A 17070-nucleotide genomic window follows, 5' to 3' on the forward strand; every position below is an offset into this window, starting at 1 on the left:
CTTCACAACTGCACTGCCAGGAAACACAATCACCATAAGCATACTTCCAGAGCACATCAACACTTGAAATATTAACTGAGACACGACACAAACATCATAAGCATGTCACCCAAGCCGCAACAACAGAAACATCAATGCAGAACATTCTTCTAAACAATCCTGACAAACAACCAAACTGCCAAAAAACTGCATTTGTCAGGAACATCAGCTGCAACACAAAGGACCTAAAAAGTTAGGAGTGTAACGTTCACAAAACATAGACGTTATCTCCATAACCGCAAGCTCTTATCTGCAAATGCGGAGGAATGTGGAGCATTCTTACGAACCATCCTTAACATGTTTCTTCTGCAATTTCACTCTTGATCAACTTCCTAAAACCAAAACAACATTTGCTTCACTCCGGAGTAACAAAGAAGATACTACAACAGCTTGTAGTATGCACAAGATCCTCCGGAAAACATCACTTCATCATCAAGCTTCTAATCCTCATCTTAATATCTTTGATCCTCTTCTCAACATGATATCATCTATGTTGTCAATTATGAGCATCAGTATCATTACTTTCACAAGTATCAACATACAAGAGCAATTATCTCATATCATCACCTTAATTCATGGTAAGACATCAACATCCAATCGAGATAGACATCTGACCAAGAACAGTATATCTAATCAACACTGTTAGGTAATCCAGCTAACAATTGCACAAACTGCATCATAATAGACTTTATCAACTACACCATCAACATTTCTGCACATTTTGGACATCAGCAACATCTCAGCATATACAAATAGTATCATATGACAACAACAACATAAAGCATCAATATGTCATTAATGTCCACACACACAAGCTGAGGGTTGATATCAATGACAACAAACTGCCAACATCATCGGGAAGATGAAAAATTGAAACTTTTGGTTTTATTTTTTGTATATTTTTTTGTGCAAGCTTCTAGTTTAAACTCTGTATATTTTTCCTCTTCATGATGATGGCTCACTAAGTGTGATCTGAAACATAGAACAAAAAAATATGCACAGTTTAAACCAGAAGGTTGCACGCATTTACTTCATGGATTATGGAAAACTCATACCAACTATTACTTCAACTATAAAGTAGTTATTAATTAAACATGAGTTATTTTTAATTATGTAATTATTAATTATTCTGTTAAAAGACATATATATTAGATTTGATATCTAAATATCAATTTGTTGTGTAAATACTAGATGGCCATCAAACTTAAGTTGAGGGGCTTTTGTGAACAGAAATAATTACAATCCACCCCTTGCTGCTAGTTACACCTATTGGCATAAAGATCAACACCTATAAAAGGCTTCGAGGGCTAGAGGTCACAAAGGACCAAAAATGAACAATGGAAGCTCCAAAAACCAAATAAACACCATCACAAAGGATGTAGGAACGTTGAAACAGTGTCCAACAGGACATATCAGACAGGCTTATATGAATCCATGTTAATATATGACCTTTTAGAAAATCATATCTTTGCCCTAAGCCCTTCTAAATTGTTATACTCAGATGCTGAGATAAAAAATAGACTATAATGGACCCCACTATCAGTAGTCTAAGGGCTCACCCAAACAAGGATGAAGTTGATCTTCTACAAGAAATTTATGATGAGGAAAAATCAATTTGAAATGCATATTATCAAGCTTTTGAATGTATGAAAAAAGCTCTGCACTTTTGGACTCAGGTGCCTTTTTCAATCTGATTCCATTCCAAAGGACTCTTAATTTGACCCTCAAAGTTGCCACTTGAATTATTTAAGTCTTTTGCAGAATTTGCATACCAATAAATTATAACCAAGGTTTATGAAACAAGTCACCCATAGTTCGCAGAATCGAACTTCGAGAGTACTCGGCAAGCCCTAAATTTTCAACTCGGTAAATACTCAAGAAAAACTCAGCAAAAGCTCAGCAACTTAGAAAGTACTAAAAACTAAAATCTCTTAAAGAAACATATTTTTTTGTAAAATTCAATTACAAAATGTATAAAATTAAAAATTGACATCTTGAAAGAGAAAATGCATGGTTTTATAGAAAAAACATGTGAAAAATGCATTCTAACCAGCATTTTACCTGCATCAACATTTTTACCCATGTTTTATTGCATCTATAAAAAACGCGAGAGTTAAACTTATGAAAACTCACCCAGCAAAAAAAATAGAGAATACTCGCAACTCGGAGACTACTCGCAGAGTTTGCGAACTATGAAGTCACCAATGTTTAACTTAACTTATTTACAAAGATGTGCTTCATAAGAAATTAACAAACGGCAATAGACATCTACATAGTGGACAAAGTTGGAGAGACAACAAACTTTAGGGAAGGCAAAGGAAGATAATGAGAATAAGCAAGACTCAAATGCTTCAACCAAGAAATGAAGGAAACAGGCCAAGGTAAAATAATTTTATGGATGGATGTAAATTGAATAACACCAGAAATGAGGATCTACAATCTGGTAGAATTGAAGGCTAACAGTGAGGAAAAGAAGATTAAATGGTAGAAGATAGATAAAAGAATTACTAGTTGAAGTATAGATTGAATGCTCATTTTGGATAAGGATATTGGTGGAAACTTAAAAGCAAAAGATCCTATAGAAACAGATCAAAGGAGAAGATATGAAATATTACACCAGAGAATAATGGACATTTAGTGAACAGAGGACAAGTTGACAAATTCAACTAAGACAAAGAAAATGAACCAAAATTTCATGGTTAGATGAAAAATGAAACTATAAAGCAAGGATTCTATAAAAACAGGAAGATGGTGAAAATAGGGCAAAGAAAGAGAGAACAAGATGGCCAAGCTCATTAAAAAGGAAGAACATCCTAATACAGATGCAAAAGCATATGTATTTCAAAGAATCGATGTTGTTCAATTAATCAAGGAGACAAAACTCCTTTAAATAGAGTTACAAAGACGATGTTTCTAAAAGAAACAATCATTAACTAGAGGCGAAATTAGAAACAACTTAAATGACCATTAATAACACAAAGAGAAAGATATTATTCGAATACCCTCCCTTAATGGTCATCGTTCTAACTACCAAGAGAAATAACAGAGAAGGTTGCCCCCTTCTTCTCAGAACACGCTACAACAGAAGACAAGAGCCTGCAACTAACTCTGCCACTTGAGATGAGTCTGCCACCAACCCTCCCAGAAACTGCAGAACTTCTGGAGATACCCAAAACAACACCAACCGTCCAACCTGATGTTGGAGAACTATCCCTCCCTGTAACCAAAGACACACCAAGAACATCTGTCACGATTTTGAGGAAAAAATCGGCAAACCCTCCAAACTATTGCAGATGAGCAAAATGCCCGAAAATAGACTGCAAATAAGAGACTAGTGCAGATGTTCGCACAACTCCAAGTGTGACTAAAAACAGACTGCAGCAAAGTACAATTTTTGAGGAAAAAATCATAAACCCTCATGATTTTTTACTTTTTTTTTTTACAGGGACAAAAAATATTTAAAAACCCACAGATAATTTTTTAGGACAAAATTATTAAAACCCACAGAATTTTTCAAGGGAAAAAAATATTAAAACCCATTAGAATTTTTTTAGTTAAAAAAATATTAAAAACCGAAACAAACATCGATGCCCATAAGCCATCTTCACGCTTTTTGAGGCACGAAAAACGAGGTACTGAGAAGATGCTAAGTGCACAAAACCTGACTGCTTTCCAACATCAAGTTGGCCAATGATGCCATCTTGTACGTTTCCCAATGCACGGAAAACGAAAAAACCGAGAAGAGGCGCTGGCACAAAATTCAAAAAATTTGAATCCCACTACAGAAACAAGGGCAGATGCAGGTACAGACTTCAAAAAATGAAGTATTGCTGGCACGAATTTCAAGAAAAAAAATCCGGCTGACCCAGAAAAATCCGAAGACAACCCAAAAATCCTTGCGAAAAACCCAAAAGGAATCTGCTGTCAGAATCTGGATCCGCTGGCTCGAAAATCGAGGCACCCAGAAAATTCTGACGACGACCCAATTGAGATCTCGAAAAACCCACCACGAATCTGTGCTCAGAAAAAAAAATTCGACTAAATCTAGAGGGTCAAAACCCTAGCCGAAAATGCAGATTTCCATCCAAAAATGGAAGAAAAAAATCTGCAGGCGGGAAAAAATGCGTCGCGTGGTTGCGCAAAATGCAAGAGAGACGGGTCGCGGGAGAGAGCAGAAAATAGCGAGAAAACCCTAGTAGTTGCAGCCAAAACGAACTGCCAAATTAGCAATTTCGAATAAACAAATAAATTTTTCAAAAAAACTGTTAAAAATTCATGACGAACAAATTTTTAATTGAAAAATTATTTCAAAAATGACCCAAGCTCTGATACCATAATACAGATGCAAAAGCATATGGATTTCAAAGAATCGATGTTCAATTAATCAAGGAGACAAAGCTCCTTTAAATAGAGTTACAAAGACGATGTTTCTAAAAGAAACAATCGTTAACTAGAGGCAAAATTAGAAACAACTTAAATGACCATTAATAACACAAAGAGAAAGATATTATTCTAATACATCCAACGTCAGACAATAAATGAAATAAAAAGCAAAAGATTCTATTAAAACCAGAAAGATGATGAAAATAGGGCAAGCAAAAAGAGACATGAATATGAGATAGGAGAATAATGAACATAGTATGGGTAATTTCTACCAGGGGGTGAGAGCACATTTGCCGAGGTAATTACTCATCTGTTGTGATAGATGTTGCAGTCACCATAGTATGGTAGCATTCACCATCGTCTATAGGAGTTTGTAGTATATGGCAACCTCACTGGGGTGATTATGCTTGCAACACTTGTACAAACTAGCAGTTTTGCTATAACAAGTTTCCTAGGTCATTTTGTGGTCTGCAACTTTGTTTTGGAGATTTCCCATACCACAATGCACGTTTGCTGAGGTAATCACTCATTTGTTGCAATAGATACTGCAGTCATCACAGTACAGTAGCATTCACCATGATCAATAGGAGTTTGTTGTAGTATATGGCAACTTCACTGGGGAGATTATGCTTTCACCACTTGTACAAACTGGCAATTTTGCAAAAAAACAAGTTTCCTAGGTCATTTTGAGGTCTGCAACTTTGTTTTGGAGATATACAAGGATATCCTATACCACACCAAATACACTCCTGACTTCATTACAATCCACAGTGCCCTGTATTCTAAAGAATTCAGATCCTTAATGCATTTTCTGGTTCTCTTTGATCAAAAGGAACCCTAATGACCCCTTGGTCCAATTTTTTGGATTACTTGGGTATTAACATTGGGTTGAATCATCAAGATCCACATTTCTCGTTCAACCATTAGTGCCAAAAGACACGACATGAGACCTTCTGTTCACATTTAATAGAGAACCCAAGATTAGCTTTTGTCACTATCACTAGCAATAAGGTGTATTCATGGCATATAAAATCCATGTGACTATTATTTAATCTAAATCAAACATCCTCTTTGCTTTAATGCTTAAGATCAACTGGCAAATTTAGGTTGATGTTTGCTTTGAAATCTTGTGGATCTTATTTTAATCTTACAGGGCTTTGATAAAAATTTAAAAAACCTAAAAGATATATGCTAGCATGTTTTAAAACACATAAATAAGTATAAAGTTATTAACTACAATCAGGCAAACATTTGTGTTATTACCACACCTGATCCTATGCATGGTTAAGTATGTGCATGGAAATGTATGGCTCTGTGTGTTTAAAATTATTTAAATATATTAAAATGTTTGGAAACTTACTGTAAGTACAAAGCTACCAAACTGAAATCATGGAAATAAATGATGGCATGTATATTTGGAAGGAAATGAGAGAGTTGAATACCTTATTTTTTTTCTCCAATCCACCAATAACTCGATCAATAGCAGCTTCAAAGTGTTCCATAGATATTTGTTTCTCATCATGCCTTGCAGCAATAAGAGCCGCTTCATTACAAATATTTGCAATATCAGCTCCAGCAAATCCCGGAGTTAAAGCAGCCAAACGCTCAGAATAGAAGATGGGTTCTTGATCAATCTTTAGCTTTTTTAAGTATAATGAAAATATCTGTGCCCTGCCCTTTATATCAGGTTTTTCAATTGAAATTTGACGATCAAATCTGCCAGGTCTAAGCAATGCTTTATCAAGTATATCAGGCCGGTTGGTACCTGCAAGGACTACTACCCCTGCAGTTGTTCCAAATCCATCCATCTCTACAAGTAACTGATTAAGTGTGCTCTCTCTTTCATCATTTGATCCAAGCCCACTACGACCTCTTGCACGGCCTATAGCATCAATTTCATCAATGAAGATAATGCTTGGTGCAGACTGTCTTGCTTGAGAGAATAAATCTCTTACCCTAGAAGGTCCAACACCAACAAACATTTCCATGAAGTCGGAGCCACATATGGAAAGAAAAGGAACTGCAGATTCCCCGGCCACAGCTTTTGCAAGAAGTGTTTTACCCGTACCAGGAGGGCCCACTAAGAGTGCCCCTTTAGGAATCTTCGCACCTACATCTTGGTATTTCTTCGGATTCTTCAGGAAGTGAACAAATTCCATTATCTCTTGCTTAGCTTCATCACATCCAGCAACGTCTTTGAACAGTGTCTGAAGCCATATACAACAGGATTTGATTAGAGAAAACATGCAAATGATACACAATCTGATTGTTCATGCTGTATTTAAAACAACATTGAAGAACTAAGCAACTGTAGAAAAGCATTGTGATATAGAAAACCAATTAAGCTCAATGGAAAATTCCCTTTGCAAATTGATATTGCTCGAGTTAGTATTCAGAAAAACACTAGGCAGCATCATATCATTATGAGGAAATGTCCTATAAACAACAGAATAAACAATTCTATCTTACCAATTACAAAATACAGTGAATAAGCAAAAGGAAATGAAAAATAAGGACAAAGAAATGAAATCAAATACATCAGTAGTCCAACCGAAAAGAGATATTTGTCATGGTTTTCATTTATTAATACTGCCAAATAATAGTATTATTTTTTTAACAGATCTCTGTAAAGCTATGTACTGGTTGGAATGGCATGCATCATAGTCATTCTTGATATTGATATAGTTTGACATCTTCAGACATGCTTTTCTGAAATGGATAATACTTCCCAGTTCCCAGTAGCATGATCTAACTCTACCTTACTGGAAAAATGAGATGCACTAAAACTAAAATCATATTTTGTAGAAAAACAATAATTCAAAAAGTTAAAAATAGTTAATATGTACCATTTGTATATCAAATAATAGATGAATAGGCCTTCACTTTATGAGATAGCCATGAAATGGATTGTAGTTCCTAGTAGCAGGACCTAACTTGAGTAAAAAAGATGAAATGGATTGTGATTTATTATGTGTCTCGTAACAAAAAAGTGCTTTAAGATTTCAGACAGCGATATAGTTGAAATTGATACTGTGACATCTTCAGACATTCTTTTCTGAAATGGATAATACTTCTTAGGGGCATGGCCTACCTTAAAAGACAGATGAAATGTACTAAAACCAATTCATGTTTTATAGGAAAAACATACTTCAGAAAGTAAAAAATAGTTAATATGCCCCTTTTATATATCGTTTAATAGATGAATAGGCCTTCACTCTATGAGATAGCCATGAAATTGATTGTGGTTCCTAATAGCAGAACCTAACTTGAGTAAAAAGATGAATTGCATTAACTGATGAGAAAATTTTGGTTACATCATGGAATAGACCTTGGAAGAAGCCATTAATTTCATCTTCAAAGTAATGGAGCATCTCACAACAGAAATTACCTAATTCATTTTTATAGCATCAATTCGCACGATCATGATTATTTCACTTGAATCATATTTACACTTATTTTAAAATTACTAACATCAACGACATCAACATGTCAAATCCAACCAGAATTCAGTCAAACCCCCCCATCTTCTCTCCCCTGGTTGATTTGAGTTCCATGTTTTGCAGCAACAATGAGCTGACTACATCTATGTTCCATGGCATTTCGGGAACGGGGATGGGAGGACAGCAGGGGACATGTTTCCAGGACATCCGCTAGAGGGCCATTTTTAGGGAACAGCAGTATACAAATTTTAATATATATATATATATATATCAGAAGTTTACTACATGATTTAATAAAAAATCAGACCTACCATCTCTCAGAAAGTTCTGTTAGTATGTAACAGCATCTTTAAAACTGAAAAATCAGAGCCATAATGCTTATTACTTGCATGCTGGGTTGGTATAAGGAGTTGGGTGACAGTCTAGGAATGTTTGAATGAACGGGGTTGATGTCTAGACGAGTCTGAAACTGTCCATAAGTGACTGAAACTATATGACAGTTTTTTATTGGACCTGATGTTTTTGAAGGCTCCCTAGAGTTGCTGGGTGGTTTAGTTGTTGATCTATGCTATAAGTAAGTGTCAAACAGAAGTTTCCTATGCTGCTGAGTGCTATACCTGACTGATAAGTCAATATCAGCGTGAAAACAAGTCATTTTCAAACATGCTACAGAGCATGCAATGACAGTTCTGAGCTTTTTAACGTTTGATTTCATGAAACTATGCAAGTTGTGTAATGAACTTTCTATTTTAAGGTGAATACATCAGGGAACTTGTAATTACAGCCTTTAAATTTTAAACAATGAAATTGTAATCAGAAATTTTATAGCTGTTGTTATCTTATAGAATATACTCATACTGCCATTATATTGCTGTCATGATTAATCGCTATTATACTGCTGCCATGATTAATTGCTATTATACTATTTTTTAATTTGTTTTCACGCCTGGAAGCGTTCCCAAGCACAAGGGACGGCGAGCCAGGAACGTTTCCAACATCCCCCAGCTGTCCCAAGGACGGCAAGACGTCTGCAAACGCCTAGGGATGCTTCCCGGCGTTTCCTGTGGATTTTGCTGCAAGGGGATGTTCCCTTGGTGTCCTGAAAATGGCTAGGGGACGGGAATGGGAGAAACTGGGACAGGGGACACATCCCCATGTAAGATAGGACTAGATCATTCTGTGTGATGTCAGACTAGAAATCACTTCATATAGGTACTGTTGTCATTTTATGACACCCTCGGTCCATCAGTGAGAATCGATCAGAGATATGTTCCATGGACCAGCACTGCCCAGTTGATCAAGGAGAAAAGCAGTGAAATCATGGTTTGAAGTGTTGTCTTGTCGGAAGTTCCTTGGCCCTCTCTTTCTCTAGCCCAAAACTAGATACCCCCGAGGTTCCGAGTTTCTTTGCCTTAGATTCTTTCTTTCCTGCTCTGGAACTCCAAGTTTTCGAAGTTCCCTTCCTTCCCTTAGCTTTTCTTCTATTCTCTACCCCGGAACTCCGGAACCCCCAAGTTCCGAAGTTCCTTGTCCAACTACGAAGACCCCGGTCTCCGAAGTTCCCCAAGTTCCGAAGTCTTCAACCCCGGAACTCCGGAACCTGGGGGTTCTAAAGTTCCTTAGTCTTCAACCCCGGAACTTCGGAACCCCCAGGTTCCGAAGTTCCTTGTCCAACTTCGGAGACCCTGGTCCCCGAAGTTCCCCAACTCCGGAACCCCCAGGTTCTGAAGTTCCTTAGTCTTCAACCCTGGAACTTCGGAACCCCCAGGTTCTAAAGTTCCTTAGTCTTCAACCCCGGAACTCCAAAACCCCCAGGTTCCGAAGTTCCTTGTCCAACTTCGGAGACCCCGGTCCCCGAAGTTCCCCAACTCCGGAACCCCCAGGTTCCGAAGTTCCTTGTCCAACTACGGAGACCCCGGTCTCTGAAGTTCCCCAACTACGGAGACCTCGGTCCCCAAAGTTCCCCAACTACGGCGACCCCAGTCTCCGAAGTTTTCCAAACTACTTCCGACTTGCAACACTTCTGGATGGTGTGATCGACACTTAAGGCTTTAAATGCTCCGACAGTTTGGTGACTTATGCACTTTTTTTGTGGAGCCACAAGGGTGCATTTAATGTTTTTGGCAGGATTTCCATCAAGGGAGGTACGGGGCCATGCTTGGTGACTTATGTCATGCCTAACTTTGGAAGGTCAGTCAATCTATCCTCCTGAGAATTGCCTTTGGAGGTATGGCTAGGTTGCTTGCATGTACAAGTCAGGTGCATGCACTTCCCTGCACTTCCAGACTGACATGCAGGGGTCATGATCACCATTGTAACCCATTTTTTTATATAAGGCTGTTAAATTGAAGAACACTATTCTTGCCTTCTTTCAATCTATGTATGTTGTGTATGCTTTCTTACCTTCATCATAGGTGCATGTTGTGGCTCTTTCTCTTCGTATATGTTGTGTTAACTGGTTTTCTGAGTGTGACTTGTGGGAATCCTTCTCCCCTCTTGGCATTCAGTGGATTCTAACCTTCATCTATGCATTGGGGTCACTCATATAAGTGAAAGTTGTGCATTTTCAAGGTGTTTCAGTTAATTACTTGTGTCATTTAGGTAGGGAGAGGAACTATCTCTTCTTGGTGCATCACCTCTCTTGTTTCAAGCAATTTCTCTCTTCTCTTTTCCTCTGCATGTTGTTAGGGTAGGCTTAGGAATTAGCTTTGAAGTGTTGAGTTGGTTCAACACCTGCACCTAGACAGAGAAGGAAGCTGGCCTTCTCCGGAGATTCAACCCCCTTGCGCAAGGTCCCACACTTTGGGGTTGTTTCCATGTTTCACAAGGTTGCTGAATTGATAGCTCAGCAAGGGTGCAAGCTTTTGTGATAACAGGTACATCTAATGAACCCTAAAATATAAATCCAACTATATAACTAGAATGTAAAGTGCAGTATTGACAAAGAAAGTCATGAGCAGCCTACCTGATTAATTGAAGCATGAGCCAAGTATTCCCTCATGTCCCTTCAAACATGTGCAACAAAGAGAAATGGGGCGACCCCCAATGTATCAATCTCCACCTAGAGGGCCAAATTGACCAAAATCCAGGGGGATTGCTAGAAGAGATATGTTGAAGCATGTATTCAAGTGAATTTCTTATGTGTGAAAGGCATTCCTAGCAAGATGCTATAGCAGCTAACTTGTCAGTGCTATCAAAAAGGCTTGTCCTTTAGAGGTCTCCAGCTAGGGAAAAGTGAGAGAAGGGCAGAGAGAGCAATGCATAGAGAAAACCAGTGTGTGATTCTTGGGTGCCTTAGGCCCACTAAATGGTTTCATATATATAGGGTATGTAAGATTTATTATGGTAGAATTGGCCATGGTCAAACCCGCTTGACAAGATCAATGGTAGTCAACTTGTCAATAATAGCTAAGACAATAAATAGAAATTGAAGAAAAACATGCAAGGTTGATAAGATGATGTGAAGTTGGGAAGGAATCATATATGTGACCTAAAGAGAACCTAGAGAACTTTGAGTCTGACCACCACTCTTTCCCTCATTGTCACACTTAGTGACACAACATAGGAGATGATACACCCAAAAGAATAGGTCAGTACCCTTTCTCTTAGTTACATATATGCAATCACCTCGTTAATTATATATCTATTGGTCAGCTGACCCTGAATGGCAATCATCACCAAAACTAGTAATCTATTATTTTATTGTATCCCTGGAAGACTCGCACACTTTGTCATGTCCCCAACACCCCTACAATACAGTATTATTTTATTTTAATTAATAAGAGTGCTTTTAAACATATTATAATAATATAATTATATAGCAATAATTCTATTAATCATTGTAATAGAAATAATAATATTTGAATTTTGGTGCCAACAATCTCTTTGGGCAACTGGCCAACTTGATCACCTTGGACTACAATCACGTACAAAGGAATGAGATTTGTCATTTGTAGCGGAATTTTTCATGCATTATCCAACTGCTGTTTGCAAACATTGTTGCTGGGACAAAATCTCCTGTCAACTACTTTTACACAGATTTGGACAAACCCCCAAATCCTATCCTTGGTGTATTCATCCCAAGCGTGCAAGCTGAGCTGACTTAGGAATTGATTTGTTTCAAATTTGAGGAGAGAACTCCAGGTGGTGAATTCTGAACTGAAAGTTACAACTGCGCAAGATAAGAACCCTTAGGCATGATCAATCCATATTGGTTACCAGGCACACATTCCAATCTGAGTACCACTGCAGGTTCTTCACACCCAGAGTTGGGGGACCATTAAGCCAATGTTAGCAAAAGGAGTCCAGATAGAAGTCTGAAGCTGCTATCCAATAACATTTGATCAGGGTTTATACAGTATCTTGGATGCTGGCTTATGACCTTGGTTCTAAGCACAGAAAAAAGTAGGAGGCACCTGACCACACCCCTTCCACATGGATATCTGTGGCTCAATAGGTGATACATTGAGAGTTTCATGCCTCAATCTTGGACTCTCAGATCAAAATTCTTGGGAATCCAATCTGACCTGGCTAAGGATTATACCATCCTTTGTTGCAGGCTCTCATCAGCAGTTAAATTCTGTACACTCCTACTCAGACTTATACTGAAGCAATTTTTATATCACATTTGTCAATAAAATTTGGTATTCATGAGTGGTTGCTTCTATTGTGTTCTGAAAGTGAAAATCAACTAGTTTACTTTGTACTTTTGACAGTACGGTGTGCAGATTCATATTCTAAAATGCTTTTAGTCAGATTTATATTTTGAGTTTACTTTGTCAGATTTGAGTAGAATAACATTTCAAAACCCTAGGATCATGCCATAGATGCTATTGTTACTAAGCTAATGTTGTTGTCTCGCTTAAAACCCTAGATCTGATACTGGTTATGTAATTTATTAACCCTAAGGGTCATTTCAGTGGTATCAGAGCAGGCAGTCCTCCCAGCCTGGTGGGTAAATCTTTCTAATGTCCCCTTTTTGAAATAGGATTTAATAATTAAAATAATAATAAAATTAAAATATAAAATAATAAAAATAATATAATATAACTAAAATTTAATTAAGTTTAATGAATGGTCAAAAGGCACGAAATGAAGAGTTGCGACTCCATCAAACGTGACATATCAAAGGGAGTAGAGTTCATTAGAAAGGGGATAGGGAGAAAAGAAGAAAGGATGGAGCATGTGAATCAACAAAGAGTTGATGGAAAAAAAAAAGGAATGGGATGAAAATATGAGTGACTCCTTCAAAAGGCAAAAATTGTGAAGGGTTGTGCTCTTTCAAAGGGCGGTGATTGTGAAAGGTTGTGACTCTTTCAAAGGGTGGTAATTGTGAAAGGTTCACTCTTTTGAAGGGAAGAAATGATGAAGAGTTGTACTCTTTCAAAGGGTGGTGATTGTGGAAGGTTGTGACTCTTTCAAAGGGTGGTAATTGTGATAGGTTGACTCTTTTAAAGGGCAGAAATGATGAAGAGTTGTACTCTTTCAAAGGGTATTAATTGTGAAATGATGTGACACTTGCAAAGGGTGTAATATCCCCTACTAGGCTTAGACATATTTTAACCATAATCAATCTATTTCAATATACTTATGACTCAAACTAAATATAGTAGGAGACATTTCCACCTTAACCTGAATCCAATCAATGATATTTCACTGCCCAACCAATTAACTATTAATAAATAAATTGTTCATCTATCATACATCCATAATTCTTAATGCAAGTGTCAACCAATTGTGATGTCCCCAACATGAAAACATCTCCTTTCCCAAGTTGACAGTAGTAACAAGGATCATACATATAAACATATCCTCCTTACCGTCTTTTATCTTATGGGCTCTTTCTGATTTACAATCTAGTATTGTTATTTGTCTGATTAAGACATTATATATATATAGATATAGATATAGATATACAGTTATTCTGATTTGAATACATACACATAAATAAATTAATTAAATCAATAATATAACCAATTATTGATGTATTTGCTAATTACCTATTATATACATTATTGATACTACCACTGCTTAAAACATCAGTTATTAATATATTTAGTGCCTGGTAAAGGGCAGACAGATCTGATGCATAACTGATCTGGTCTGCCACTGTTATGAAATTAAGTATTAGTATTATACATATTGCAGTCTATGTTAGTATTATTATTAAATTCTGCATACAAACATTATCGGTCTGCATATATTAAGCATACTTATTAAACACATCCCCTATGCATACCACTCAGAACAAGGATGTTACTACCTGTAACTTAATAACAGTTCTGATCTGCTCTGGACAATCTTTCTGACTATTTCTATCTATCCCCTCCTCTAAGTCTTGTTTGAATATCTTCCTTATATAGACCTCAAAGGAGGAGGATGAGTCACCACCTTAAAACTGGTCATATCTCTTCCTTGCAACTTAATAAACTCTTCCTCTTAATGAGTCGCACCACTTGGTTTGCAAAGTCAGATTGCTTCTATTGATTGCTAAATAGATCGCAGTCCTGTGTATTTATCTTAATCGCTAACATTGCATATATATTTATTTATGTAACTAATATGTTGCTTATACTAATTACTTGTAAACTTTAATCTTTGTAATCGCTTGCTAAGAGATCACCTTAATCGCTGGATACAATAAGATCACTACTCCCCCTAATCTGAGTCTTCTTTAATTTCTGTGTATTAATGTATATTATCGTTGTTCTATTATCTTTTAAGTCGCTGCTCTCCAGAGTCTTAAAAGAGTCGCTATAGTCGGCATTAAGTCATTGCTTCTCATTTGATCGCTGCATTATGAGGTTAAGGAAGTCGATAGGAAATGACAAATTGCTGTTCCCTTTCTCTTTAGGAATCGTTGTGTAATGTCCCGTTCTTTGTATTTATGTAAAGTCAGACTGGTGCTTGGTTCGATTTGACTTCCAGAATATTGTAAGTCTTGTTCCAAGACAATTTTCTCTTGTAGACAATGGTACCTTTTTAGGGGAGTCAGGGTGGGGATATGATATATGACTTGCTGACGGTTCTAAGGATATGTATGCCACATTAGAGCCTCCTCCCAGTAAGTATTGTTTGCCTGAGCCTACTATGATTGCAGGCTATGCATAGAATGATTTGAGAGGCAGTTAAATATTGTTATTTGAATATTTATTATATATTTTTAGTAATAAATATTAATAAATATAGTAATATTTAATAAATTTTAAATAATCATTCGTTGGTAAGTATTAATTAATAATAATAATTGCTTCATTTAGTATATATATATCCATATATATAACGATTAAGGAGGGAACATGACAAAGGACCAACATGATGAAGGGGTGGGACTCCTTCCTCACATTGGAAAATATGAAGGGGGGAAGGTTTCATTTAACGAGGACATCCAAGGGAGATCCATTTGGAAAATGATTTATTATTCTCAAAAAGCAGCAATGGAGGGTGGTGACTCAATTATCATGAAAGGTGGTGGCCCTTTCAGCAATCAAGTATAAAGGAGAAACCATTCCAAACATTCAAGGATAATTTATCAATCATCACTCACAAATCCACAAAAGCAATCATCCATTACAAAATCAAGCAAACAATCAATCAGCAAATCATTCTATCAATAAGCATTCATTCAATCATCATTCAGCAATATATCAAACCAGCATTCATTACATCATCACTCATCAATCATCTAATCAACAATCACTTAATCATCACTCACCAATAACTCAAATCATACAATCAAAGGAATCCATTCAATCAATCATTCATTGATACAAATATCAATCATTCAACAACAATCCATCAATCAAGTGAAATCCAATCACCAAGTTTGGATTTGGAAAGAGTTCAGAAATAAATAAACATCAATATATAATATTAAGGAATATTACAGTTATGCAAGTATTATTGTATTTATTTATTTATCTCAATATAAATCTGTTAGGAAGATGCAGCAGTACCGGTCATCCCTCATCAAGCATGCCACCCTAAGTTGCAAGGCCTGGAGGTCCTGCCATACTTGTGGAAAAAGAGGCTAGATGACTTTGGAAGCTCATTCCGTGCCCTTGGGCTTGGTTGAGGAAGATAATCTCCCATCGTCCTAACAAAAAATATAAGATTAGAAATTATTTATCTGATTTCCATCAGCAATCATATTTGGAATCAATGTGAAAGGTTTGATAGGGAGATGCAGCAGTACCGGTTCCCTCATCAAGTACACCAAACCCAAGATGGATGTGCCAATACCCGGGGCCAAGGCGCCGAATGACTCAGAGGCTCATTCCGTGCCCTTGGGCTTGATTGAGGACAGGCTCCCGAGAAATGACTCAGAGGCTCATTATGTGCCCTTGGACTTGATTGAGGAGGGCAGGCTCCCAACGCCCTATCATGCTTTCCCATCGAATTTCATAATATGGTTAGCTCTTGGGAATAACTATGAAATGGGTCCAAATGCATTTAGGATATTTTGTATTCTATAGGGATTATCTATGATCATAATATTTGATGTTAATTAATTACAATCTCTAAGTTTTATAGCGGGCCTTGGAGAGAAAAAGGAAGAAACTTAAGCTGAGTCACAACAATAAGGGTGTGGAATAGGAGGCAGAGGTGAAAATATGTGAATGGAGAGCTTTCATGCAGGTACAACAACAAAGGCACAAAAGCAAAACAAAAATGGCAAGACAGCAAGAACAAACAACACAAATACCCCTCCAAATGCTGCAGAAAATAAATAATTCCAACAGTTCCATTAAATCCACACATAATGATGGAGTGGAAGGCAACAACTCAAATCAGAACAGGTCTGAAAATCATCACAGCAGAGTTCCCAGGTCCACACAGCCCCATTCTTGCCTAGAGTTGAGTTCACACAAGAAGAGGAAGAGCTGAATCCTACAGAAATGATTTTAAAGCCTGCATAGATGAACATTCAAGGCTTGATCCTCATATTAGATGTCAGATGACTCAGATCCCATTCATACAATCCACAATGCTAGGAAAATGTCACTGCATGAACTTTGGGCCCAAAAACTAGACACGTATTTTTCACTTAGCCCTATGACAGAAGATGAAGTGATGGATGGTACAGCACATAACTATTGGCATCATGGGCTAATCACACAAGGACATAGTGGTGTGGTGACATATGCTGATTTCACACAAAGGCTCATAGATAGGTTTAGTAGGAAGGATCCTAAGGTGCACTTCAAAG

General features: G+C 37.1%; 1 protein-coding gene across 1 annotated transcript in view; it reads right to left on the bottom strand.

Annotated features, from left to right (window-relative positions):
- Positions 1 to 17070, bottom strand: part of LOC131041877 (ATP-dependent zinc metalloprotease FTSH 3, mitochondrial) — an 83597-nt gene that overhangs the window by 6619 nt on the left and 59908 nt on the right. The window contains exon 7 of the mRNA XM_057975102.2: positions 5865 to 6629. Coding sequence (XP_057831085.2) covers positions 5865 to 6629 — 765 coding nt within the window. The remainder of the gene's footprint in view (positions 1 to 5864; positions 6630 to 17070) is intronic.

This window comes from Cryptomeria japonica, chromosome 1, assembly GCF_030272615.1.
Source record: "Cryptomeria japonica chromosome 1, Sugi_1.0, whole genome shotgun sequence".
NCBI lineage: Eukaryota > Viridiplantae > Streptophyta > Pinopsida > Cupressales > Cupressaceae > Cryptomeria > Cryptomeria japonica.